A 12802-nucleotide genomic window follows, 5' to 3' on the forward strand; every position below is an offset into this window, starting at 1 on the left:
TAGTCCCTGGTCGGACAGTTAGATAGTTGCCAGACTAAATCACTACCAGTAAGCTATAAAGCTCTTTTAAGTTTAGAATGAAAGAACTGCAGGCTCCTTTTTCGTTTGGGATTCTTCTCATGTTATTTATTTTCAACTTTCAGCCTGAATTGCAGGCTAGAACTGCATCCATGCTTTGTTCCTTTGGTTGGAGCTGCACATCTACTGATTCTGAACTTGTTCCTCATTTAATGCAAAACCTAAGTTTTTTTTTTTTACCATTTCTCACCTGCCACTCCTGATTGCAGATCCCTTCCAAAGTCTGTCTTTGCTCTATTACCTGGAAACAAATAGGGAGCCAGAGGGCTACCATTTGGCAGTGGTTCCTGCTGTCTGCACAATATCAGCATGCCCCTGGATCCTCTCCTCGGCCTGAAGTGTCATCTTGGCCGTCTTTCAGGCCCTGGAATTCTCTGCCTAATACACCTTTGGCCAGACTCTGATTCCCAATGTCCAAAGACTTTTCTGTTTGTTTTCCTGTTTTGATTTAGACTGGAAAAATGACTCATTGTGGTTTTTCTCCCCCCTTGAATATCCTGATCAGGACTCCGTCTAGTCCATTTTCTGGTTCTTTATGAAACCCAAGAGTTGTATTATATCCACATTTCTTCCTGTTATTTTACCTGAGTCCATCTTGCTGAACCCACTCTTCAATTTTTGAATAGTGCTAATTATTCATTAGTTCTTTATATTCAGTCAAAAGCTTCCTCTTTAAAAATTTCACCCATTGGTTCCTGTTATGCTCTCTGGAACTGAGGTAATCAACAAATATGATCCCTTTTTTCACTGGGCAACCCTTTGAATATTTTCAGAATATTAGTTTGAAGAACTTTTAATAGTGCAATTGTGTATTAATCTCCTATAGTTACCTTAGATGAAAAGCCAACCTTATATTAATAAATTGCAAAAATTTACTGAGGTGAGGTGTGGGAAAAATAGAATTTATGATAAATTCTTTTTCTTTTTGTACTCTTTTAAACTCAATAGGTTTAAGCAAAAGAGTGACTTCAGATTTCCATTTGATGAAGGACCTGGCTGCAGAAACTCAGCTAAGGCCTATTCACAGGCAACAGAGATTGACAAGGCTTGCTGATAACATTCAGAGGTAATTTATTGTGATATAAAACCTTGCTTGGAATATATTGTTTTCCTTTTTGACTACAATCCAAGTTCTAGAGTCTCACATTCTATAGAATATTGATTATGACCTTGCACACTTCCTTGTTAACCTTTTCTGTAGAAAAATAGAAAGACTTCATTGTACTTGGTTATTCATAGCAGGAGCCTAAATGTTTTTATGGTAGGTGAAAGAAGAAATTACTGAGGAAAACCGAGGTTTGTTCTGATGAATATATTGATTTAATAAGCAATATATGACAGCTGCCCAACAGAGTGGGAACAGGCCCCTTCCTCAGTTTAGGTCTGGACATAGAGTACAGGGGGAGACATATTTTTTATATATTAAAAACATTTAACAAAATGAGGCCAAGTAATTAAAAGGAAACAATACAACATTAGGTAATATGATTTCTATTTGGAGAGAAAGACTAGGAACTTTCCAAGTTGGAAGGGGGAGAGTGAGCAGGTGTAGTTCCTTGATTTTAGAGGTGACCCATCCTCCAAGTATCCTCCAACCAATCAAGAGACTGTGGAAACAATAACTGATTAATTGGTATGGGGTCAATTTTCAGATAAGAAAAATGAGTTGCTTGAGATATACAATTGTGAGAAAACTCCTTCCATCAATCTTTGGATTTGTCTGATGGTTTCTGGTCAACATAACCTAGGTCTTTGGTTAAGGGTCTTTAAAACAGTAGGTGGAAGTGGTCTAGTTTCCCAACTTTGCAGTTAGGTTGAAACAATGCAATAATATTTTCTTCCAATTCCCACAACTGAATAAAGTTTTTTCACAAGACAAAAGTTGGACTAGACCTATAGTTGAACAGAAACTAACCCAAATCCAGAATTGAGTCCCAAGATGGAGTCAACATGATTCAGTCAATTCCCACAATTAGACCACTTGCTGTCCTAATCCCCTCAATCCTCTCATTTGACACACTTGAAGTTAACTGCAGAATCAAACCCAGACAGGTTGGGTATGACTTGTGAATCTAAACTAGGAGCACAGCATTGACCCTTCACTGACCCAATGTACTGTAATTCTTGTTTGTTCATGAATTTCTCCCCTTTCCATAGATCCGACAGATAGAGCATTTCTTGATCCATTATATTGGTCTATAGTATTGCCCTTGATGTCTAAATCTTTTACCTATTTTGACCTAATTTTGGTATAGCAGATAGTATCTAGAATAAATACCCTTAACCCAGATTGAGAATGACTTCTATTCTCCTGAATCAATCCTGATGCTCTGAAAAGACTCCATGGTCTCTGAAAATGGATTCTTCGCTCTGAGTTCAAATCCTACATATGACACATTACATCTATGACCTTGGGCAAATCATTTAATCTTCCTTGGCCTTAAATTTCTCATCTATTAAATTAGGAGGTTGGCCTGAGCTTCCTTTTGTCTATTCTCCATCTACCTCCCTGGCCCCCTGGTCTGCCTTTAGAATCTGATCTGTTCTTACAGCATTCTGGAGGTCAGTCCTGACTAATTTCCATGACTACTTTCTGTGTTACAACACTTGTCTCCATTAGTCTCACGAACATTGACTTTCACACATATAATGTCTCAGATGCCTAACATGTGGAATAATATATTTTATTAGCTCAGGTCATTGGTATACATAGAAATATCAATACAACATTAATAAAAAGACTGACAGGGAGCAATGCTATAGGAAGAACCAGAACTAGAGCTGTGGCTCTTGTTGATGAGATGCTTCAGTCTGGTCTCTCTCTCCCTCTACTGAGGTCTACCTCCTCCTGCATGTCTTGGCTATAGGTCACTTTTGATATTCCTTCTCCTCCCAATCTTGCTTCCTGGTGATCATTTCATCAACTCTTCCAGAGATTTCTATGCACATATGCCTTCCCAAAGGAAACTCTACATTGAATGCAATTTTGTTTTATTCAATAACTTTCTGACTACTTGTATTTACTAGGCTTCACTCCAAATCAGTAGAATCAAATAATCCCCCAGGAAATCAAATTCCCTTGTCCACTACAGACATCTAAATTCAACTTAGTGTATAATAATAATCATTAGCACTTATATAGTGCTTTAAAGTTCACAGTGTTTTACTAGTATTACTCCAAGTAATTCTCATAGTAACTCTGGAAGGAGGGTATTTTTATTATCCTCACTTTACAGATAATGAGCCTGGGGTAGAGAGAAGCTAAGTGATTTGCCCAGGGTCACTTAGTAAGTATCTAAATCCAGATTTGGACTTGGTCTCTATCTCTTGTGCCACATAGTTGCCTATATTTAGAATTTTTAACTTATTATACTCTCATTAGCACAGTTTGAAATTGGAGCAATGAAACATTTAAAAAAACCCAATGAACAGCAGTTTGAGAAATTCAAGAAAAATAATGGAGAGCTTACTGTCCCTGTTTTTCCCCCCACTGATTTTTTTCCTTTGAAGATAATTGCATTCATATTTTCATGCCAAATTCTCTTCTCCACAGAAACATGGAAACTCGTTTTGAACTAGAGTCCTGGGGACTACAGTTTGGATGCCAAATGTCTCTGACAGGCCGGGTAGTTCCTTCAGAAAAAATACTAATGCAGGACAATATAGTGAGTATTGTTATTCAGAAATAGATATTTTCATGCATATAAATGTGAGCATTTATAGTGATTGATGGATCACATGATATTTAATTATTATGCCCTCTTCACTCTATCATCTCAGTGTCTTCCTCTGTCTCTCTTCTGGAAGAACATCCTTTATTCTCTCTCTCTCTCTCCTCATTTTCCCCTATTTTCCTTCAGGTCTCTCTACAACCTCACCTTCTACAAAGAAGCCTTTACTAATCCCCTGTAATGCTAATGCCTTCTCTTTAAGATTATCTCTGATTTATTCTGTTTTTATCTTGTTTGGATATAGTTACTGGCATGTTTGTTCTCCAGTTAGGCTATGAATTCCTTGAGAACAGGGGCTAGGTTTTTATTTTTTATTTTTTTGCCTTTCTTTATATCTTCTATTTAGTACAGTGTTTAATACTCTAATTGACTTGAGGGAAATAAATATTTATTAAACTCCTATTATGTGATAGCCATTATCCTAAGTAATTATTATCTCAATTGATCCTCACAACAATCCTGGGAAGTAGGTGCTATTATCCCCATTTTCTAGTTGAGGAGACTGAGGCAAAAAAGGTTAAGTGATATGCTCAGGGTCAGACAGCTAGTAAGAGTATGAAAACATGTTTGAACTCAAATCTTACTGACTTCCTGACCCCACCCACCCACCCACTGTGCCACCTGTCTGTCTCTGCAATAAGTATTTAATTCGTTACTGTGCTTAGTGGGAGATTGTAGATGCCATTGTGTTATAGTGTTTTACTTTGAGATTTGTTAGGAAATATTATTTCTAGCTAGTCTTTAAATATAATCTCAAGGAAAGAATCCTAGATTCCTGTTAGTTGACTTTAGATTTAGGCTTCATCTGTCAAATTGAAGGAGTTGAACCTCCTCTTTCAAGCTCTAAATCTGTTTTCCTAAGGAATTAAAGCTCTAGGAAGAATCTTAGTGATTGTGTCATCTAATGCTCTTATTTTATAGATGAAAAAACTAAGGTCTAGAAAGGTGAAATTACTTGTGTAAAATTAGTTCATTAATGACAAAACCGGAATTAGAAGTCAGACCTTCTTACTTCCAGTTCATTGTAATTAAATTAGATCCTCTTGATATTATTGAGAACTTATATGCTCTCTCTGTAGTTTAAAAATTAAAACAAACAAATGTCCCAAACAATCCCAAGTAATTATATAATTAGTTTGCTTGAATGTACAGAATGTAATTAGACAAAGAATTCAGATTCCATCTTTACCACTTATAACCTGTGGGATTGTAGACAAGCCACTTACCTTTCCTGACCTCAGTTTCATCAGATATTAAATGGAGTTGGTAATTCCTATAATTACCCACCTTATAGAATTACTGTGAATAAAATGAGCCTTATGTTGTTGTGAAACACAGCATTTTCTAGTGTTTAGAATGCTAGACTTGAAGAAAGGAAGCCCTGGGTTCAAACTGTATTTGATACTAAGTAGCTGAATGACCCTGGGTGAATCCTTGAGACTGCCCAGGATCAATGTCAATATAGTGTTTAAGCACCCTTTCCATCCACTTGGCATTTTCATGAAAAAAAAGATTCTTGTTCATCAGTGAGTTGAACTAGTTGACTTCTGAGGTCTCTTCTAACTCTGTTATTCCATGAAATCATTTCTGTCTGTTAGATCTGAGTTTCTTTATCAGTAAAACAAAACAAAGGGGATACCAATAGATGGTTTCCAAAGTCCTTTCCACATTGGTCATGAGTTGAGTTAGGCAACTCTGAGTTCATTTCCAATCCCATAATTCCATGAAGTCAATTCTTTCTGCAAGATCTGTTCTCCATAGCCATTCTCTGGCTTTTTGTGGTGGTCATCATTGGACATGAGAGAATTACACCAACATTTCTCCTAAGACCTGAAGTTCATTGAATGACTTTAGTTGTGACTTTTATATGAATGCCTTCCAAATGGATTCTTTTAATCATTATGTTATCATCTTTCTCAGTATCAGCCTTTGTCTGCTGCTGATTGGTCGAGAGACATGCGCAACTGCAAGATATTAGGAGCTCACCCTTTGAATAACTGGCTAATTGTATGTAGTCACAGAAACGAAGATACAGCTGAGAGGTTCCTGACCTGTTTGAGAAGAGTGAGCAGTCCTATAGGATTTTACATTGGGAAGCCCAAAATGTGAGACCATTTGGAGACCTAACCTAACTTTTTGTTTTGTTTTGTTTTGTTTTGTTTGTTTTGTTTTGTTTTGTTTTCAGCCATAATGTTCACTTTTGTTTTAATGAGAAACATGAGTAAAATGTTTCTTTTGTTGGAAGATATTACCTAATGTAAACAGAGAGTCTAAGGAAGAAGAATCTTGCAGCATTTAGCATTTGGAAAAAGTTTCTTTTTTGGCATATTCCAGATTATAACATTTCTAGAAAGCTTGCCTTTCACTCAGTTCCTAAAAAAAGATGTTTTCTCTCTCTTTTATTTCATAAATTTTTCAAATCAGTTATTTTTGAAACTTAACAATAATAAAAGAATTATTAACCTAAAGAAGCTTTGGGGGACTTAAAAGACAGTTTAAATTTAAAAGGAAAAGAGAATTTCTGACTCAAAGCTTTACATAATAGAAAGGGTACTAGAGGTAGGAGACCTGGTTCTAAGGTCTGGCTCTGCTGCTTTGGGTTTTATGTAACCCTGGATAAGTCATTGTTCCTCTAGGCATGTTTTCTCATCTATAAAATGAAGGGTTTGATCTTGGTGGTTTTTAAAATCCCTTCCAGCTCTAAATCTATGAACCAATAATAGTAATATAGTAATATAATAATATTATTTTTTTTTGGTTTTTGCAAGGCAATGGGGTTAGGTGACTTGCCCAAGGTCACACAGCTAGGTGATTACTAAGTGTCTGAGGTCAGATTTGAACCTAGGTCCTCCTGACTCCAGGACTGGTGCTCTATCTACTGTGCCACCTAGCCACCCCTTTAATTTTCTAATATTAGAATTGTTTTCTTTCTTTGTAAACATAGGTATATGTTTATGAAGCAGATACTCTGAGATTCTTTATTTTAATATTCTTTGTCATCCTTTCCCCACTTTTCTTCCTATATACAAATTGGATAAGTCCATGAAAAGTAAAGAAGACTAGATGGATAAATCTTTTCTTGCTTTTAAGTTTTATTGACAGACCTACTTTTATCACTTATGAATTCTCCTTCTGGGGAGACCAAATTTACCTGCCACAAGAAATCTGGGTGTTCTGCCACCTGGAGGCTTATTCACAAAAGGCTCCTCAGATTTAAAAATGACTCAATAATACAAGTATTCAGACATGACCAAATTTTGCAGGAAACTAAATTAGAATCCTTGATTTCGAGCAAGAGAAAACCTGTGTCATCTAAACCAGTCACCTCATTTGCAGATGAAGAAACTGAGTCCCAAAGAGGTGTAAGTGACTTGATGACAGTCACACAAGTATTAAGTGGCAAAGTCAGGATTCAGATCAGGGTTCTTGTTTTTAAAATTTAGCACACTTGCTCTTGGACCATTCAATCTCTTTCTGAGATCCTTGTGGGCAGAGAATCATGTTTTATGTATTATTGCCTGCCTTTATCTAGTGCGGGGTCCATTCAGTAACTTCTGGTTGGTCGATTGATTGAATTGATTAAACAGAAGGGGAGAGTTGAAACAACTGCTCAAAGGAGGGAGTTTAAAAAAAACTGTTCTCATGGAAAAAGGAGAGATCCTTAAATGAAGGAGAGGACATGAGTTAGATTTTAGTTTAACTTCACTTAGAAATTTGTCTGTACATATACAATGAGAGAGAACACTTTCCAAATTTTTTTTCTCAAATACTAATTTTGCAAGAGACTGCTTCAGGTTACAGATGTTATAAATCCTGAGATTCAAAAAGTTCTGCCCGAATTTTATTTTAAAGTTGCTAAATAATAACATCAGTGGGCCAGCTAGGTGGTGTCGTGGATAGAGTGGATAGATCTGGTGTCAGGAAGACTCATCTTCTTGAGTTCAAATACTTATTAGCTGTGTGACCCTGGGCAAATCACTTAACCCTATTTGCCTCATTTGTTAATTGAACTAGAAAAAGAAATGACAAATCATTACAGTATCTTCATCAAGAAAACCCCAAATGAGATCATGAAATGCCCGAATAATAACTACAACAATATAATGATAAAAATCCTTAGGACTAAAGACATTCTGCTTCCAAAGAAATACAGAATTTCCAGGGTGGCAGGGGCTTCTGAGGACTTCCAGGCCAATCTCCAACTGACGAAGAGTCTCCTTGGCAATCTTACTCACAAATTACTGAATAAAAAAATTTAATTGAAAACATGATTATGAACATATTAAACTAGTTTAGTAGTAAGAAGTTTTAATTTGTCTCAAGTAAATTTTTTTCTACTAAACATTTTTGCTTTTTAGGAAAATCCATGTGAACTATTTCTAATGTTATTTGATGAACCAGTGTGTAAAGAATAGAAGATAATAGATCTTAAATATTCATTTTTTTAATGCAGCATAAAAGTTCAAGAAAACACAGCGGCATTTATACGGGCTATTCAACACCATGTAACTCCTGATATACAATTGGTAAGTAATCACTGATTTAAATTTTTTTATATTTCTTATATTTTCTTACTATATCTATATCCCATCTGAAAGAGAATTTCAGCCTATGTATTCATTCCTACTCACAACTTTGCCTCTTGTTACTGGTCATCCCATAACCACAGACACTCTGAACAAGTACAGTGGAAAAGCTGGAAGCTGAAAATTGGAAAAATTGCTTATTTCCTAATAAGTCAGTACCAATCATATTCTTCAGTTATCATTTTTTTAGGTTTTTGAAAGGCAATGGGGTTAAGTGGCTTGTCCAAGGCCAAGCTAGATAATTATTAAATGTCTGAGGCCGGATTTGAACTCAGGTACTCCTGACTCCAAGGCCAGTGCTTTATCCACTGCGCCACCTAACCACCCCTTCAGTTATCATTTTAATAGTCCTTTTATTTTATTTTATTTTTTTTCATTATGTTTAGATATTGGCATTTGGATACTGAATGTTCCATAGTTTACCTTTTAAAAACATTGCTATTTGATGGAAGCTAGTGGATTTTGGGGTATAGAGAAGCTATGGTCATTTCATTCCATCATGGCTAAGGGTAGGTGGGAAGAAGAGGAAAGGATATGAGTCAGATGGCCAGGAATTGTCAGAAAGGTACTCTTCCATATGGTGCAGGCTTGCTCCAAAGTAGGAGAGGGACATTAAAAGTACCAAGCAAACTGAAATATTCTTCCCACTTTCTGCCTGCTTCTCTGCTCACCATTCAAATATTGGTAGATAAGACCTGAGTTCACATCTGGCCTCTATGTGACCTTGGGCAAGTCACTTAAACCTCTTTGTGTCAGTCTCCTCATCTGAAATTGAGTTGACACTCCAATATCTTTGCCAAGAAAACTCCAAAAGGGTCGTAAAGAGTAGGACACAACTGAAATGATTTCATAACAAATAGAATCAAAGGATGTCACAGTTGGAAGGAGACCTGAAAGAGTTTCTACTCCATAGGGGAGAACCTGAGGCCCAGAGAGGGAAACCGATATGTCCGAGGAGTCATAGTTGGTGATGGAACTAGGGCTTGATCTGTGGTCAGTGTTCTTGTTAATGCCAGTTTTTTTAACTTTGCCCTGTCCCTAGTGGACAAATGCCCACCAATATTTCATGAGCCTTTCTCAAATTTTGTATTAAAAGGAGCAATTTGACAGCAAACCTACAATAGTGAAGTGATACTCAGAAGAAGGAGGAGACTGATTTAGCAGAAGTAGGAACTGGGTTAGCAGGAGATTATAAGGGAAAAGTCAAAAGAGAATGTGAAGGGAGAAAGGAGAAAAGAAATCAGGAAGGAGCAAGGTCATCTCCCCCTAAGGTTTGATTGAGAGAAACATGGGGCCCAGATATAAGGAGATAATAAAATAACTATATTCTGCCCTGGTGAGACCACTGTTTTATTGTGTTTGTTACTGGCATCATGCTTTAGGATGAATATTGATAAGTTGGAGAGCAATCAAAGAAAAGTTGAATGGTGAGGGTGCTTGAATTTGTGTTATGTGAGGATCCATGGAAGGAAATGGGAAAAGAGAAATCTCAAGAGTGGACATGATAACAGTGTCTGAGTATTCAAAGGATTATTGAGAGTAGAAGGGATTAGACTTGTTGAACTCTACCTCAATGGAGGCAAGTAAATAAAGACCATGGCTGCTTTTTTTTATAGTATGGGATAGATTAGGTAGAAACTTGAAGGTCCTTATAACTCTGAGATTTTGTTAGAGAAGGGGGAAGTTGGAGGACAGATGACTGATAAAAGAATATTTCATTCATTAATTTATATGCAGAGGGGTTAAGAATTTACAGATGTCTGGTAAGAATTGATTCTAGATAATGAAAGTAAGACATTTGAAGTGTAACAGAGATTCTTAAGAGTCTGTGAACTTAAAAAAATAATTTGATAACTGCATTTCAATACAGTTTTTCTTTTATAACCCTGTGTGTATTTTAATGATTTTTAAAATGCTATTCTGATATAGAATATAGAACTATAAAACTTTAAAGTTGTTATGTTACAAAAATTATTTTTATTCTCAAAATGACTATAAAGTAGAAGATGATGCTATCCTTATTTCCAGTAAGGGTTCTTAACCTGGGGTTTGTGAACTTGTTTAAAAAAGTATTTTGATAACTACATACATATATATATATATATATATTTATATTTGTTTAATTGATTTCCTTTGTATCTTATGTATTTAAAAACATTATTCTGAGGAGGGACCTATTAGATTTCACCAGAAGCCATGGGATCCCCCAAAGACCAAAAAAAGAAATGGTTAAGAGAATGTCATACTTGTGGGAATAAGACTGCAGTAACTAGGGAAAAAATGACACTTTAAAGCATAAGTAATCATTTGAGTCTACTTCTTGTTGCTTATCTTTAGGTGATGTGTCTCCTTTCTTCAAATCAAAAGGACTGCTATGATTCAATTAAAAGGTTTTTGAGCCTGGATCGTCCAGTTCCAAGCCAGTGTGTTCTGGCTCGAACTCTGAGCCGGCATGGAATGATGATGAGCATAGCCACGAAGATTGTAATGCAGATGATCTGCAAGCTTGGAGGAGAGTTGTGGGCAGTAGAGATACCGGTGAGGGATCTGCTTGTGGTATTTGCTTTGAGACTGAGTAGGAGAAAATCTTCCCTCATCCCAGAAATCATTTAACTCTTTCATACTAATCAATCAGAAAGTCAATCATACAGATCTGTGAGGTGTCCAATATTATCCTAAATGCAATGTATTAATCTTAGAGAGTTGCCCCAGACACTAAGAGCTTAAGTCATTTGTCCAGGGTCATACAACTAATATGTGTCAGAGGGAAGACTTGAACCCAGGTCTTCCTTATCTGAAGTCAGCTCTACCACAAGAGGTAGAGGAGTTCCTGGAAATTGGAAGGACAGAGATTTCCAGGGTTGGTAGTAGGAACTCCTTTTTTGGTAGCTCGGGTTCAGAGGTAAAGAATCATGATGGGTAATGTTCCCACATAATCTTTAGCCTCTGGTCAATCCCATTTTTGGTCAGTGAGATGGGTTTGGAATTGGACCTAGGTTTGAATCTTACTTCTGATATCAGCTACCTAGAGGACTTCAAACAAATGACTTGTCTTCAGGATTTATCTAGTAAGTCACAGAAAGGCATTATTTGCTGTGGAAGTTCATTAAGTTGGTGAAATCCTGATTCTTCCTCTATGTCTGCAGTGCCATTCAAAGGAGACGACATATCCTGTGTCCTCTTCCTCTGTCTCTCCTTCTCCCTCTCTTCCCCCCCTTTCCCTCTCCCTTCTTCCCTCCCCTTTTCCACTCTTTCCCTCTCCCTTTCTCCCTCCATCTCTCTCTTCCTCTCCCTTTGTCTCCCTCCTTCTCCTTCTGTCTTTCAGTCTCTCTTTTCCCTTTTCCCTTCCATGTCTCCTCCCCTCCCCTTCTCTCCTTTTGTGGGGGCCAAGACAGTGGGGTTAAGTAACTTGCCCAAGATCACACAACCAAGTAATTATTAAGTGTCTGAGGCTGGGTTTGAACTCAGATCCTCTTCACTACAGGGATGGTGCTTCATCCACTGTGCTACCTAGCTACCTCTCCCTCTCTGTCTCCCTTTTCTCCTTTATCATTTACTTTTTTCCTCTCTCCCTCTTTTCCTTTTATCTTCCCATTCCTCTCCCTCTCCCTTTGTTGTTTCTCTCTCTCTCTCTCTCTCTCTCTCTCTCTCCCTTTTTCTCTTTCCCTCTCTCCTCCCTCTCCTTTCCCTCCCTCTCCTTCCACTCTCTTTTCTCTTTCAGACATCCTCAGCTTTCAAGGATTTAGCAGTTATCTCTGCAGATTTGACTCCCAGAGCAATTCATCCCACCCCTGGTCAGGAGACCTCAATCCTATATTAACACCTGTGTATTAGACATTTCAAACTAGAAGTCTCAAACATCTTAATATCACATTCTGGACCTTCCTCCAAACCTGTCCCTCTTCCAGACTTCTCCCAGTCATGCAAATTTGCCACCTCAGCCTGCTTTGCCTCATCTCTCATATCCAGTCAGCTGCTACATCTTGCTGTGTCTATCTCCATAACATTCTATTCTCATATCCATACTTCAGTTCCTGTCATCAGGAGTCACCTGGACTTTTTAATGGTTTCCTATTTGGTCTCCTTTGTTCAAGTCTCTCCCCACTCCATTTCATTATCTATTCTGCATTTCTTCCCTATCCAGTCAACTCCAGGCTCCTTATTGCCCCTGAATATAAACTCCTCTATTTGTCTAATAGAAATCTGGCTTTTAACTTACTGATGCAGCTTCTTTATACATGCATCCCTTTCCCTCATATTCTCGTCTAGCCATTTCAACTTTCTTGCTGTTATTGATACATTGCACTCCATCTTCATTCTCTGTGTCTTTGAACTAGCCATCCCGCGATGTCCTTCCTTGTTTCACCTTATTGAATACCTTAATTCAAAAGTGAATGAGCCCAAAGA

The 12802-nt window shown here is 37.3% G+C and overlaps 1 protein-coding gene across 2 annotated transcripts in view; it reads left to right on the top strand.

Moving 5' to 3' along the window:
• PIWIL4 (piwi like RNA-mediated gene silencing 4) overlaps positions 1–12802 on the top strand; it is a 92694-nt gene that overhangs the window by 61920 nt on the left and 17972 nt on the right. For both annotated transcript variants that reach the window (XM_074216482.1, XM_074216483.1), the window contains exons 11-15: positions 1027–1144; positions 3632–3743; positions 5730–5914; positions 8263–8335; positions 10733–10933. In XM_074216482.1, the coding sequence (XP_074072583.1) occupies positions 1027–1144; positions 3632–3743; positions 5730–5914; positions 8263–8335; positions 10733–10933 (689 nt within the window). The remainder of the gene's footprint in view (positions 1–1026; positions 1145–3631; positions 3744–5729; positions 5915–8262; positions 8336–10732; positions 10934–12802) is intronic.

The sequence above is a fragment of the Macrotis lagotis genome, chromosome 1 (assembly GCF_037893015.1).
Source record: "Macrotis lagotis isolate mMagLag1 chromosome 1, bilby.v1.9.chrom.fasta, whole genome shotgun sequence".
Lineage (NCBI taxonomy): Eukaryota > Metazoa > Chordata > Mammalia > Peramelemorphia > Peramelidae > Macrotis > Macrotis lagotis.